Genomic DNA, 15,651 nt, shown 5'->3' with positions numbered 1-15,651 from the left:
AATATGGGGAATCATATCCTTTTTACTTGAGAAAAATATCATCAACTCTCAGAAAATATCCTCTCTCTCTCTCTTTTCTTTTTTTGCTAAAAAGAAAATATCCTTATAAAACAAGCATATCTAGACCAGTCAAACAAGAAGTAGGAACCTAACCAAAAGGAAAAAGAGAAAAGAAAAGAAAAAAACAAATTCAGTTGCTGCTTTTGGTATCTTGCCATATGCTGGTGGGTAGAATGCTGGTGATAATTTGGTGGGCGGGGCAAAGATATGAAAAAGGAGGTGAAGGCAAAATGGAGAAGAAGTAGGCTACAACGGAGGGAGTGAAGGACGACATTGCACCATGCATACACACACAAAGCATATCTCCAATTTTAGGCGAACCAACTAAAAACCAACAATGACAAAACTAATTAATCCAACCTTCGCCGTATAGTTCGAGCCTCCTCACACACAGCAGCGGTTGCCATTAACAATTTTGGTTTAATTAGCTACATGAAAACAAGCATCTATAAATAACACGCACACAGAGAATTAATTCATTCCCCCTCAGTTCAATTCATCTTCATAACAGCCTCCTCCCCCGGAGGCTTATTTTGTTTTACCATTCTTAGCTAGATATATAGTTTGTAAGACCTAGAATTTGAAGGGGGGGCCATGGCCATTGCAGGAATGTCGAGCCACGCCATTCTTATCTTGTGCTTAGCTGCACTGGCCTGTCAAGCTGCCGCAACCGCAGTTACCCTGGTTGTGCCCGATATTTTCCGTGGCACTAATTTGGGTGTCCATGACAAAGTGGATCCTACCGAGAAAATCTTTAACGTGTTGGATCATGGCGCCAAGCCTGATGGGTCTGGCGATTCAAGCATTGTAAAAATTTAGTGACTCTAGCATTATTAGTATTATTACGTACACTTAATTATGATAATTAAATTTTGGGTCTAATGAGAGAAATGGATGGTTTTTGGTTGTAAATTGCGCAGGCTTTCATACAAACATGGATTGCAGCATGCCGCAACCACACCGGGAGATCAAGGGTTGTAATCCCAAAAGGGACTTTCAAGACTGGGCCAGTCATATTTGGAGGGCCATGCAACTGCTCAAAACCCATTGTTGTTCAAGTTTCAGGGACCATCAAAGGCCTGAATGATATTTCCTTGTATGAAGAACCATTCTGGTTCTTGTTTGAACGTGTAGAGGGCTTGGTCCTCACGGGCAATGGCATCTTTGATGGGCAAGGTTCACGTTCCTGGAAAAACATTGATGGCTGCAGCAGTTGCAGTCCACTCCCAGCTGTAAGTTTAATTTAATGATTTATAATTAACTTCTAAATTATATACCATCATAAGAAAGAAACTGACCTTAACTATTGGTTTAATTAATTAATTTACTTAAATAATAATGCAGAGCATCAAATTTAACGATGTCAAAAATGGGGTCATCCGAGGCATCACCTCCCTTAACAGCAAAGGAGTTCACGTTTTCCTCACTAACAGCCAGAACATTAGGGTGCGTGGAGTGAACATCTCTGCCCCTGACACAAGCCCCAACACTGACGGCATCCACATCAGCCACTCCAACAACATCAAGATTGCCAGAGTTCACATTGGAACTGGTGATGATTGCATTGGCATGATTCAGGGATCCACCAACGTTGCCATCAACAATGTTGTCTGTGGCCCTGGACATGGCATCAGGTACATGCATAACTCAATTCTTAATGACTTCGAAACCCTTTTGCTATAATATTGTAACGTCGTTAATAGTCCATATTTCACGGTCTATCAACATAACATGTCAAACTGTCTCATGACTGAATTTGTATGCTCATTTTTATGGATGGCAGTATCGGTAGCCTTGGCAAGTACCAGAATGAAACTGACGTGAGGGGGATCATCGTGAAGAAGACAACGTTTTTGAACACAGACAACGGGATTAGAATCAAATCATGGCCAGGATCAACCCCAAGCCGAGCCTCAAGCATGATTTTCCAGGACCTTATCATGCAGAATGTTAGGAACCCCATCATAATTGACCAAGAGTATTGCACAGGGGGCTGCAACAAGAACCAGGTTTGTTTTAACTAATTCTCTTCATCCACCCTGCCTCCTTTTCACAAACTACTACCTTCTTCAATTTTACCAATTTTCTAGTACATTGAATGAGATCGAACCCATGACTTATCATCTTAAATTTTTAACGGTCTATCATTGAATTTTGTGCAGCCATCGCGCGTACAGATCAGTGATGTTCACTACATTAACATAAGAGGGACCACAGCATCAAAGATTGCAGTGGATTTCATTTGCAGCAGCCAGTTCCCTTGCAAAAATGTTGAGCTTCGTGACATCAATTTGAAGTACATTGGTCCCAGCAATGGCGGGCCTATCACCTCCATATGCAAAAATGCAAAAGTAGGATTTGGTGGCATACAAAACCCACCAGCCTGCCATTAAGCGCCTGCTCTAGTTGAAGACAAGCACCCTTGTCCTGCTTAGCTACATATATGTATGTATATATGTACATGAAGATGATGAGGAGAGCATCTTGGGTTTAAGAAGAAGATTTAATATTGGGGTGTCTCTGAGGTTGATGCATAAGTATGTTAAAAGTAATGCATCTTAGTTGTATCTTTTCCTACAGGTTTCTTATGAAGAGTTGTATCTCTTGATTATATGAGAAGTTGTATCTTTTAGATATCAAAAGTTGCATCTTTTAGATATCAAAAGTTGCATCTGTATCTCTTGAATTAATTCAAGAGTTGTGTCTTATTATGTAAAGGTGTAAATGTAATTATAAATAGCCAATGTTATGGGCAGCTATGATATCAAAGAAGTTAATAAAATCAGTTTGTATAATTCTCTATTTTACAAACACTCTCTGCCTTACTTTATATTTCCATCCTATTCTTCAGTTTTGTGATCATTCCCCCAACAAATTTGGTACCAGAGCAGTATTTGATCTTATCGCTACCGCTCTGATTAGCAATGGCATCAAGTTCAAATTCCTCTACCATTGGGAATATCCAGAATCTAATGCCTATTTTTGATGGTGAGAATTATGAGTATTGGAGTGTAACATCCCGACTAGAGGTGTCAAACGGGACGGGCCGGCCCAGCACGGCACGAGCCCAGCCCGTTTAAATGAGGCACGGCACGGCACGAGCACGAATATTAATGTGCCGTGTTCGGCACGGCACGAAAATTTGGGCCGGGCCGGGATCAAGAAATAGGTCCAATGGACCGGGCTGGCCCATGGCCCGATATGGGCCGGGCTTGGCCCGAGCCCGCTTCAAGCACGGCACGAGCCCAAGCACGGCCCATTTAGCTTTCTTTTTTTCTTCTCAAAATGTCAAAATGCAATAATTTGACATCTAATGTCATTGTTTATATGTTTTTTTTATTAAAAAAAATCATAAACATATATTTGATGTCTTTCATTTTAGGAAAATTACTTGGGTCCTTAGTTAATTAAACATATCAACTACAAATTAATTAAACAACATTGGACTTGATATCTAATCAATACATATGACATATACGCTTCCTATAATCAAAGCAAAACATTTCTTCACATATAAAATAATAAGTTGTTTAAAGATGAAAAGTTCAAGTGGACTTTGTGGAGTTGGATATTTTTTGCCCTCCGCCCCTTCATATTGTTTGGATGTTTGATTGATTAATATTTTCAAATAGTTCATAATTTCTTGCCTCTAATTATATTTTTAATGTTTATAAATTGAATTATCTAGTGGAAAAAAAAAATCAAGTGAAAAAAATTCAAATTAAATGGGTTGGTTCTTGGGCCCGAGTATGGCACGAGCCCGAGCCCGGCCCGGCCCGTTTGAATATGGACATGGGCTTTGGGCCGGGCCGGGATCAATGATTTTATTAAATGGGCCGGCACGGCACGGCCCGATAAATTAAATGGGCCGGCCCGACACGGCACGAAAATGTTAAAAGCACGAGTTTAAATGGGACGGGCCGGCCCAGCACGGCCCGTTTGACACCTCTAATCCCGACCCAAAATAAGACTATTCACTAATTAATTTAATTTAATTTAATTGATTTTCCAATTTTGCCCTCGGGTAGGGGCAAAATGGTCTTTTTTGTCCGGGAAGAGTTTGGGGCAGCGATTTGTAATTTTAGAAAGGTTGTACCGAGACGAGTCCGTAGACACGTAGTGGGCTCAATTTGGAGTTGAAAAGAAGAAGATACGATCTAAAAACCTCCAGTGGCAAAACCGTAAATAAACTGAAAATGAATTTGTAATAAAATCAGAAAATAAGCCCTCATTTCTCTCTCTCTCTTCCCTGTCGCGCACCCCCTCCCCTTCACAATTTTCCTTCAGCCGCAACTCCCATCCTCCATAACCACCGCAGCTGACCACCACCGGCCACGGGTCCGGCCAAGATCGAACCCCCACCGCCTCCTCTTCCCACCCCGGTCAGTCCCAACTGTCGTCAACGGCGTCAGCTGCCGGAAAACGCAGGAAAAGCCATCGGTTTTGACAGAACATCAAGCCGTTCGATCTCCGCCGTCCGGCCACCGATTCCGACGAGTGAGGTATGGAAATCCATCTACTCTTTGTACTCTAGCTGCCTGTTGGATAGGATTTGGCTGATTTCTAGCTTAAAAAATTCGATTTTGAACCCTAAGTTTGGCCGGTTTTCAAATTGAAATTCCGGCCACTTCCGTCGATATTTTGGGATATGTCCAAAAACAAAAGTGACTCCAAATTAGGTGTTTTACCTAGGGTAGGAGTCTTGAGCAGTGATTCTGAGATTTTCCGGCGAAGCGATATCGCTTTGGACACCCACGCGCTGGGGGCATTATGTCCCAATGCGATACTTAGGTTGTCATGAACGCTTAGGAGGTTGCGGATCTCAATTCGGATAACGTTTGAACCCCGAACGGATTTTACATAACGTGTGTTATCCAAGTTCAATAGGTTAGAACCGTTGGATCACTTCCAAGCTTTTATATGTTGTTCCTTGTATTCCTAGGATCGTGTAGGAATTCGCAGATCGTGAATCGGAGCCCCGGATGTTCCAATTCAATAACTTAAAGTTTATGTTTTACGATAATCGTCCGACCGTGAGCTATTTGACCACCGGGTTGACCGAGCGTCTTCCGAGACTATTCCAACACTCGAAACCCTTAGTTGGACCTTAGGAACGTTTCGTTCCTCATGCTTACTTGAAACCTGGGAAATTAGAATTTTAATTTAAAGTCCTTATTCGAAGAGTTTGATTTTAATATTGTGCTCGTATTCTGAAATAGGTAATCCGACTCCGCATACACAGCAGGCGAGACTCTCACAGGGTCAAGCAGTGTGAGACTACTTGTGAGTGGACTTTGTTTCCAAATAATAAGCATGGTTTTATGATGGAAAATTTATGCATATGGTTTTAATGGGTTATCGAAATATTTTATATATTTGATTATTGGATTAAATATGTTAAGAAGTATTAGTGTTATATATATTTGGGTTTTGATATTTTCAAGTATCTTGACTTATACTTATATGATTTGGGAAAGTATTATCTTGTTGAGTATATGTGAGAGGTACTCGGGAAGTTGTTGTGAGGTGTGGAAAATGGTGAGATTTAGAATGTCGGGTTGAAGTGTTATAAGCACTACCCTGTGTACCTGCCCTGAAATGGAACTTGGAAATGGAAACGTGAGATACTTGAAAATGTCAGGACCCAGGGCATACCTTAACGGGGTGTCGCTGTAGACCCTTAATTGGGTAGTTTGCCCGCGTAGGACTTTTCCAGGCGTATAGGTCTTGATTCTTCATCCGTACGTGCTGGGTTAGAATGTCAGTCCCCCAGTTGGATGACTCATCCCTAGCCACATGGTCTTTGAGGGCGGTTTACATGTGGTTAGTCAACAATCCCCTATTAGATTGTTTCCCCGGTACAACTAGGTGTTATATATATATATATATATTATATCTCCTATATAATACATAGATACAAATCTATACATATATAGCTACTCATTTGTTCCTGTTTTTCTCAATGAGGATACTTTCTCGCTGGTCATGCCATTGGGCACATATTTTCGAGAGTTTATATTGAGAAATTATAAGGAAAGGTTTGGATGGGTTGTTTTGCAAGCTTCATTATGGATTTTCAGATTTAACTCTAGTTTTGAGCAAACTTTATATATAATATTGGATATGATGGTTTCTATTGCATTGGTTTTTATGCATGTTTTTCTAAACTGTGGGGTTATATTACTTTGTTTTAAATGGAACTAAACTTTGTTTTGTCCACTCACAATTCTCTGTTTTGCGCCCCCCAGCCAGTAGTTGACTGGAACGAGCAGCAAAGCTGTCGTGCGCTCCTGAATCGCTAGCTTCAGTACTCCGAGCCTTCATAGAGCTTCTGTACTCTGTAAATTAGTTAAACTCCCTTTTCTACTTGTTTGTTGAATTCTATTAGATATGCTCTGTTATTGCCCTGTTACGGTTTGTTTTGTGAGGCCGGAGGCCACTGTTTGTAAACACTATGTATTGTGTAACGCATGCTGGCTGTTTGGTTGTAATTGTTGTGTTTTAACAGGTTGAAATTTTGGGATTATGTTCAGTTTACAAGGGAGACTCTGCCAAAATTTTGGTAGAAAGTCTCGGTTCTGAGTAAGTGGGCCCGGCATCTGTAGGATGTTGGAAATTCAGACGGGATCCGTCCCAGTTTCCGAGGAAATCCGGGGCGGGTCCTGTCATGGAGCGTTCAAATGAAGACTATTTATCTCCCAAGATCTTTGGGATATTATAGAAGATGGGTATGAGGAACAAGAAACTTCAAAAGCAGGAAAGGAAACACAAGAAAAGTAGCAGACTTACAAGGAAAATAAGAAAAAAGAAGCCAAGGCATTGTTCCTAATTCAACGAGTACGTAAAAATCTCTTTCCAAGATTACTTTCAGCAACAACATCAAAGAAGGTTTGGGAAATTCTCAAAATTGAGTTCAAAGGTTCAGAAAAAATTTCTTCAATCATGCATGATTGTTAGTGGAGTCGCACCAGATTGTCTTAATTTTGATGTTAAACCGCTCTGTTATTGTAATGGCCTGCTAGTGGCTTTTTTGGCTGATGCAATCCTAGAATTTCTCAACAACAAAAAAAGAATGTTTGTTATCGAAATAATAGACAATATAGGCAGTAATAGTATTGGCAGTATATCGACATGATATCGATATAACGAGACTATTTGCTATAATGATACTTTTATTTGAAAACCTTGTTACAATCCTAATACTATTTGAAAACCTTGTTATAATCCTAATACTATTTGAAAAACTATATTACACGAATATTGCTATTTGATAGTATCGCTTGATCATTTTTGCAGATTCACACACCTCTTTTTTACATGAAATGAAATCTTCTATAATCCTCTTGTCAAAAAGGGCAAAAAAAAAAGTTAATTTAATTTAGGGCTAACGACAAAAGACTTTCTGAATGTTTGGGATCATTCTCAATATGGACCCTAAGGTTTCAATTAGGGTTGGCATTCAGACCGGTAACCTGGTCAAACCGCCCAACCAAACCGATAGTTTAGGTTGGTTTGATTTTTTTTCAATTTTTTTTTTGTCATTGGTTTGAACCCAAACCAGATCGAAATATATGGTTCGGTGTACGGTTTGCAATATTCAAACCCACGGTTTAACCAAACCAAACCGGTGGTATTAAAAATATATTATATATAATACACAATTCTGATCTCTTGGACTACAGGGGTCCAAGAGATTTGTGGTCACTCACCGTTGGATATAAATTCAACGGTTCACTCACTCTTGCACTCCTTTTAAGAAACTTTTTTGAACCATTGGATTAATATTCAACGGTGGGTGACCACAATCTCTTGGACTCCTGTGGTCCAAGAGATCGGGACTGATATAATACATAGTTTAAAGAAGTAAAATAATAATAAAAAGTTGGCTTTTGTTGTTGGGCATGCCAACACACATGCCTAACTGAATTTTTTTTTAAACCCCCAACACACTCATGCATCTTGTCTTCTCTCTTTTTTTTATTCTTTTTTCTTTTTCTTCCCTCTCCATCTCCTCTCCATCTCTCCGTCTGTCTTGTCTCCATCAGTCACTCTCTCTCTCTCTTTTTTTCTCCTTCTTCTTATGTCTGTCTTCACTCCCTCTCCTCGTCTCCCTCTTCTTCTTTTTTCCTTCTTCTCCTCTCCATCTCTCCCTCTCTCCATCGCTTTTATTTCTTTTTTCTCTCTCTCTCTCTGAAAGTCAAAAAACTCAAACCAAACAAAACCAACTCACCAAGTCTGGTTAACTGAAGTGGTCGGTTTTCATCAATTATAGTTTGGTTCTAGTTTCCAAACTAGCCAAATTGAGGCCTATGGTTCGGTATCCGAGTTGAGCTCAAAACAGAACCAACCCAGACCGAGCCCACCACTAGTTTCAATTTCATCAATTTACACCTCAATATTTTCAAATCTGACCAATTTAAGCCTTCTGTTAAGTTGACCGTTTAATCAGATGTTAATTGATGACATGTCAACTGTGGGACCCACTTCTAACCAATCTCTAAAACAAAAATTTATATAAAATGATAAAATAAGAATAATCTGAAATTTAAAAATTAAAAATAAAAATTCCCAACCCCTTTCCTGCCCAGCGCCCGCCATGTTCCCCATCCCCTCAACTCGGCCACCTCCACCACTGAGAAACATAGCAAGATAAAATCTCTGAATTCCTATTGATGAAAACACAACCTGACTCAAACATAACAAAAACTCATAATCTCATGAAATACACAAGTACAACCTTTCCAACTAATATCTCTTGAAATCCAAGTCCAAGTATGCTATCAAATTTGGCTACCAAAAATGACTCCAAGATCCTTGGTTGTCTCGATAAATTCCTGAAACAAACTACCTGTATCATTTAAGGGAAACCACCAACAAGAAGCTACACTTGTACGATTGAACCAGCGCCCACACCCACCAAGTTGCACCAAACCACAACGCGATCCACCCCACCCCTGACCATACAACCCGAGCAATAATCCCATCCCAGCAAAATCGCAAAGAACAAACAAAAATACAGAACCACACATGGTGGCCCAATCCCTGCGATACAATCTGGAGAATCACCCAACTCTTACAATATTTTGATATTACTATAAACCCACAAAAAATTGGAAGAATAATAATTACCATGATTGGCCATTGGTTTGCTAATTACTGAGCAAACCTTAACGTCGGCGTCAAGGAGGACGCCGCTCTTGATCAAAATCTCGACGATGTGGCAGTGGAGGCGAGCGAGGATTGAATTGACATCGCTTTGGGTGCGGAGCTTGTCAACGGAGAGATTGGGGGTCTAGCATTTCTAGGATAGTGAAATGATGTCGCGGAGGGTCTGAGAGACGGAGATAAGGTGGAGGGAGAGAGGGTGGGAGACGGAGGTTGGGAAGTAGGCGTCGGCGAGATTGTGTAGGGAACAGGAGGCGCTGGGCAGGGAAAAGGCTAGGTTTTTTTAAGGTTTTTTTTTTTTTCTTTTCTAATTTTATATATTTTTTTTATCATTTTATATACAATAAAAAATTGAATTTGTTAGTAAGTAGGTCCCACAATTAACACGTCATCAATCAAAGTCTGACCAAATGGTTAATTTAACGGAAGGTTTAAATTGGTCATATTTGAAAACATTGGGATGTAAATTTATGAAATTGAAACCCCATGATCCATATTGAAAATGACCCCAAACCGTCATAGGTGTTTTGTGGTTAGTCCTTTAATTTTAGGTTTTGGCTTAACGAAACGACGCCGTTTTCACGTGAAGAACTTTAGAAATGAAAATCAGAGTCACTCACGAAATCATCTGAGTGTCGACAGTTTCACAAGGCCAGGAGAGCGACAGAGAAATCGCGAAATGGCATACGCCGCCGCCCGGCGCACATTAGCCTTAGCCCTCACCCGAACCCTCGCTTCAACTCGTACCTGCTCAAAATCCTCCTTCTCTTCTCGCTCTCGCTTCGCTGTGGCTCTTCTCAACAAACAGCAAACCCAGCTCCTACCCGACCTGGTGAACATCACGACCCGGTCCAAACATTCCGGGCAGGGTTACTCGCCCCTGAACGACGCGACTCCAAACTGGAGTAACCGGCCGCCCAAGGAGACCATCCTCCTCGATGGCTGCGACTACGAGCACTGGCTCATCGTCATGGAGTACGACGACCCCAAGCCCTCCGAGGAGGAGATGATCAATTCCTACGTCAAAACCCTAGCCACCGTTCTCGGAAGGTACCAACTTGACCCATTTCTTTAATTCGGGTTTTTTCCCCTTTTTTATATTTTTAGATTTTGATGGCTTGGGTTTTAGTGAGGAGGAGGCGAAGAAGAAGATATACTCTGTTTCTACGTCGACGTATACTGGATTTGGTGCTTTGATTTCTGAAGAGCTTTCTCTGAAGGTCAAAGGTAATCGTTTCTGGGTTCTGGATTTTAGGGTTTAAGGTTTGGATTTTCAAGCTTGGCTTGCTATGAATTTTAGGTATTTCCTGTGTTAAGTGACTAAGGGTTAAGGTTTAAGGAGTAAAGCATTTCTCTTCTTATGAAGTATGGTTATTTCTTCTGAAAAAGCATTTCTTTTTTTATGGATTATGGTTGTTTGTTTGAATTTCTTTTAGAGTATGGGTTTAAGAGTTAAAGTATAGTTCTCTATATGAATTATGACTTTCTGATTGAATCACAATTAGATACCAAGGGTTTACAGTTTAAGAGGTTGAAGGGTGGCTTTTGACTTGTATTGGCTTCAACTCTGTAACTTTCGGTTGAATATGATGGTTTTCCCGCTTGTTTTTCGTTTGATGGTTTTCCAGCTCCTATTGGTTCCAATTTTTGCGTTGATATACAATTTGATGTGTTATTCTATTGTTCCTCTTAAATAGGGTTGCCTGGTGTTCTCTGGGTTTTGCCGGATTCATATCTCGATGTGCCCAACAAAGATTATGGAGGTGGGTAGAGTGCGAAACTTAAACTCATTTAGAAATTATCAATTTTTACCTTGCTAATTGTTATTATATTTGTTTTGTTTAATTTATCTTTCTCTGCAACACTTATAGGGGATCTATATATCGATGGGAAAGTCATCCCAAGACCACAGTATAGGTACAATGAAAGGCAACAGCAAACTAGAAACAGGCCTCGTCCACGATATGATAGGCGCCGGGAGACAATGCAGGTTGAAAGGAGAGAGCCAATGCAAGGACAGAGCTTGGGCCAGGACAGGAGAGAGCCTGTGCAGCAAACAACACAAAGTTCCTCCCAAGGTGGAGGGACAGGGACAGGTTCCACCAGGAACCAAGGAGAGTTTAACAGGGGCAATGTTTAAGGATTCAAAATATAGTTGCAAATTCTCAGAACTCCCTATAATATTTCTTATGATGAATGACAACTTGGCATTTTCTATGTTTCACGACAATCTTATGAAGTAAGCAATGTGAATATCTCTGTTGCTCCATTTTGGGATTTCTTTCTTTGAACACTATCTGGTATTTGGCTCATGTTTATTTATGTTGAGTTTATGCACTCAAGATCAGCGAGTATTAGAATGAATTTTTACTCTACAATTATCTGTTGAATCTATCTGGTATTTGGCTCATGTTTATTTAAGTCAATCTGTATGTTGCCTTCTTTACATACATTATTAGATATTGAAATACATATGTTCGTAGTATGCTCTTCTCCAGTGGGCTTTGGGACTTCGTCATGGAAAAGGTACTTCAGTTGTATGAAATGGGGGTAGCACTGTTTTGTTATCCTCGGCCAATCACGGTATGCCAAGTGGAAAAATGATCATGCGTGGCATACCATGAAACTCCAACATGAGGCGTGATGGATCGTAGGTGTTGAAGAAAAGGCACCTTCTTCCTCATGCTCTGTACGGAATTTACAAACTGGTGGGTTGTTTGAGTATGAGATGAGAAGTTTCCATCTCATGTCAGTTGAAAGAAGTGGAAGTATGTGCATTTTGTTCCTTGCGGTTGGTAGATGTGAAAAACTACTGCTTCTTTCATTACCTAGTAGGTGAAATTTCTGTGCAGAGAAAGATCCCAATTTCTGTGCAAAGATTTATATGTAAATGATGCTCGGTTTTGCTCCTGTGTAGGACTTTGAAATATGGCACAAAATGATGCGTACGTGGGTTATGAGCTTCAAATCAAAGTTTTGATGTCTAGCTTTGGCTTGAAAACAAGTCTAATTAATCAGGGACAAGACTTGCTCCAAACTTGTTCAATCCTCACTCAAATGCCAATAACTAGGACAAGATTAACCGCATACATTTACATATTTTGATCCACAACAAAACATTGGAACAACAACCTCTGCAATTTTGAAAATTAAATCACATATAATGTTTGATATTGCATATAATAACCCACCAGAAAGGTTGTAGCAAGTAGCAGGTGGTTCAATTGGTTAGCCAGATTCAAAAAACAGCCATGTAAGTTGCAACTTGGTAGGAAAACAAAATAACCATCCTCATTTCAGGCTTCAGCAGTTAAAGCTCGCCCAAAATAGAAAGGTGACAAATTGGCACCAAAAAGAAAATGAAAACAATATTCTAATTCTTCCTCACCCCTCTCCAGTGTATTATTTGACGACAAGCTAGCTTCCGAGTCAATTTGGCACAAAACAAACCCCTCTCTGTCTCTCTCTGTCTCTCTCGCTCTCTCTGCCTCTGCCTCTGGAATCTACAGATCTCAAAAACCTCTATTTCTCTCAGGTACGCATCTGATCTCGTTTCCTTTGATCCAAAAATTACAAAAAGTAAAGAACTTTAATCGCAAACCATGAATTCCAACTTCGACTTCGATCTGGGTCTCGGATCGAGCCGACCCAAATCGCTCAACGACCAGAAGAACAAAACCTCTACCTTTTCCTCCACCGCTTCGGGGCAATCCAGACCCGCCTGGCAACCCCAGACCAACAAAACCACCTCCTGGACTCACCAGCCCGCTCCGTCCCAGACGGTCCGACCCGGATTAACCAACGCCCCAGCTTCCATGGTCGGCGATATCTTCGGCAAGAGTTGGGGTTCCGCAGCTCCTTCGGTTTCTAGCACCCCGATTGCGGTCGTCAATAAAAACCCAAATTTGTTCGGAGATTTGGTCAGCTCTGCAATGGGTGGTAAGATCAATAGTAATAGCAACGTTCCTTTAAAGAATGCAACCCCAGCTTCGAATAAGAGCTCGTTTTCCATGGGAAACGTGGCCGATTCGTTGCCCAAAACCACCCCTGCCACTGGTAATGGTTCGGTGAAAAGTGGTGGTGCAAATTATGGTGCTTCTGGGAATTTTGGGAGTTTTTCTACTGGGTTTAATACTAGTAATACGATTAACAATAGCGTTAATGCTAATAGTAATAAGAGTCCAAACATCGGAGGTCCTTCGCTGCGAAATATGGGCAGTTCTAGTGTTGGTGTTGGTGGAATTGGCAGTGGATTGAGCTCTAAGAAAGACCCATTTGGTTCTTTGGTTGATCTCGCATCAAAACCATCGGCTACTATAAATTCATCCAGTAAAAGTAACAATAAAAGTAGTGTTCCTAGTGATGATGCTTTTGGAGATTTTCAGAATGCTCCAAAGCCAAGCACCACCGCTGCTACATTTGCGTCTAGTGGCTTCTCCTCGAATGATAACAGTTTTATGGGATCAAACTCGGGTTCTGGCTTTGGGGATTTTGGGATTTCACCGAACCCGAACCCTGTTCAGTCTACTAGTAGTGATCCCTTCGACACTTTATTTGTCCCATCATCGGGTTCAGCTGGAGGTGCTGCAACAGAAAATAATGGAGTTGGAGTGCAGCAATCCTCTGACATTGATGACTGGGGGACAGAGTTTGGAGGAGGACATGATGTGGGTGGTTCGACAACTGAGCTTGAGGGTCTTCCACCTCCTCCTGCTGGGGTGTCAGCTTCAGCAGCAAAGAACAAGGGAATGGATAATTACAAGCAAGGGCAGTATCCTGATGCTATTAAGTGGCTTTCTTGGGCTGTAGTTCTTCTTGAGAAATCAGCTGATAGCTCTGCTGTTGCAGAGGTCTTGTCAAGCAGGGCTTCATGTTACAAAGAAGTAGGAGAGTATAAAAAGGCCGTGGCAGACTGCACAAAGGTATCTTGATTGCTTTACTTTTTAATCTGTTTAGGTATCTTAAAAATTTCCTTTACATTCTACAATTTATGCACATTTCAAGTTGTCAATTTTTGCGATTAAAAATTTCCTTGTTAATGCTGTTGGCCTAAAGTTGTAAGAGCTGCACATCTGTATAAGCTACTTGAATAAGCTGGCTATTTTTAATTAGCAATAAGCTGGCAAGGAAATGGTTGCAGAAAAGGAATATTAGTTAAATACTTGCTCGTAGCCTTATCTCAATTTTGCATGGGGTGGGATAGGGTGAAGAGCAGATCCTAGTTGAACTCCTCTTGAAAGTCAAAAGAAAAGGGAGAATTAGCGCAACAAGTTTACGTATTAGCCATCCCTACTTAGAGACCAACTAAAAGTCAGACTTGCTATTTTGGCCTTGTTGATGGCCCCCGGGCACCCGCCCACCCTGTTCTTCACCTGTTTCTTTCAAACTAAAATAGCATTTTCCTTTTCTCTAGCTTTTTTTTATTGAACATGTTAGATTGATGTAGTAAAAGAAATGTTTTCAAACGGTCCCAATCAGTTCAGCAGTGCATGTAGATGTATGGCTCGTTGGCTCTGCTAGACACAGTACACATTCAGTATTTACAATTACTTTTTCTGCTTATCAAGGCTGTTGATCAGTTTAAACTTGATGAGATTATGTTTTCCTTCTTTATTTCTCCATAGAAGAGAGTTCATAGATATGTTCATCCCTCTGCAGGTTCTAGAACAAGATGATGCAAACGTATCTGTTCTCGTACAGCGTGCGCTCTTGTATGAAAGTATGGAAAAGTACAGACTTGGGGCAGAGGATCTGAGGACAGTTCTGAAGTTTGATCCTAGTAACAGGGTTGCAAGAAGCACCATTCACCGCTTGACACAAATGGCAGACTAGAGGATTTTTGAAACTTGATAATACTAGTTCATTCATTTGGGTTGATTGATGCCCTCTCCCCTCCCCTGTTACCATGATAGATTTCTGGGGAATTATAATATTTTACTTGATACTTGGCCTTCCCGATAGTTTCACGTGTATGTTGATGTATTCCGTTTCTTCTGTTGCTTGTGACTGGAATTTGGAAATGGTTCTTTGGTACTTACTTGAGAGTGGTGTTGGAATTGAAAGATTGAATTGCAATGTACCTTGTCTTCCAAATGTGAGGGAGGCACTCGTGCTATTATTTGTTTGTTGATCTGGTGAGTCCTGTTATCATTTGGTCTTTTCTTTTCTTTTCTGTTTCTCTTCTTTCTCAGAACCATGGGCATGCTTGGCACTCTCAATCAAGCGTCCAAATAGACGGCAGCATAGATTCTGCTTCTGTTGAGTGGAACTTTAATTTGTTGCAGAACCATGTTGCAATCTTTTCTCTCTTTTTGGTCAAAATTGTTGCAATCTTATTTATGAGATAATGCGTAATTTTATTTGTACTTTCCTGAGAGTAGAAAAGTCGGCACTCAGAAGTGGATGAATAATGCCGCTTTGCAACTT

General features: G+C 40.7%; 3 protein-coding genes and 1 long non-coding RNA gene across 4 annotated transcripts; 3 read left to right on the top strand and 1 right to left on the bottom strand.

Annotated features, from left to right (window-relative positions):
* The first annotated feature begins 519 nt into the window (after positions 1–519).
* On the top strand, positions 520–2,827 carry LOC110750303 (exopolygalacturonase-like). Its single transcript, XM_021950602.2, has 5 exons — positions 520–867; positions 981–1,292; positions 1,405–1,694; positions 1,844–2,069; positions 2,223–2,827. Exons 1-5 carry the CDS (start codon positions 655–657, stop codon positions 2,451–2,453), a joined length of 1,272 nt encoding a protein of 423 aa, XP_021806294.1. The 5' UTR covers positions 520–654; the 3' UTR covers positions 2,454–2,827.
* A 5,880-nt stretch (positions 2,828–8,707) lies between these two features.
* Positions 8,708–9,581, bottom strand: LOC110750287 (uncharacterized). Its single transcript, XR_002525707.2, has 2 exons — positions 9,190–9,581; positions 8,708–9,102 (listed from the first exon to the last, which is right to left on the bottom strand). It is a non-coding gene; the product is annotated as an uncharacterized LOC110750287 (long non-coding RNA).
* A 240-nt stretch (positions 9,582–9,821) lies between these two features.
* On the top strand, positions 9,822–11,635 carry MORF3 (plastid developmental protein DAG). Its single transcript, XM_021950585.2, has 4 exons — positions 9,822–10,275; positions 10,355–10,452; positions 10,923–10,988; positions 11,097–11,635. Exons 1-4 carry the CDS (start codon positions 9,905–9,907, stop codon positions 11,363–11,365), a joined length of 804 nt encoding a protein of 267 aa, XP_021806277.1. The 5' UTR covers positions 9,822–9,904; the 3' UTR covers positions 11,366–11,635.
* An 866-nt stretch (positions 11,636–12,501) lies between these two features.
* On the top strand, positions 12,502–15,355 carry LOC110750243 (Tetratricopeptide repeat (TPR)-like superfamily protein). The gene is made up of 2 exons (XM_021950542.2): positions 12,502–14,147; positions 14,884–15,355. Exons 1-2 carry the CDS (start codon positions 12,828–12,830, stop codon positions 15,055–15,057), a joined length of 1,494 nt encoding a protein of 497 aa, XP_021806234.1. The 5' UTR covers positions 12,502–12,827; the 3' UTR covers positions 15,058–15,355.
* Positions 15,356–15,651: the final 296 nt, after the last annotated feature.

The sequence above is a fragment of the Prunus avium genome, chromosome 1 (genome assembly GCF_965620075.1).
Source record: "Prunus avium chromosome 1, drPruAviu1.hap1.1, whole genome shotgun sequence".
NCBI lineage: Eukaryota > Viridiplantae > Streptophyta > Magnoliopsida > Rosales > Rosaceae > Prunus > Prunus avium.
The sequence above is the reverse complement of the archived record's forward strand: the minus strand, read 5'-3'. Positions and strand labels throughout refer to the sequence as shown.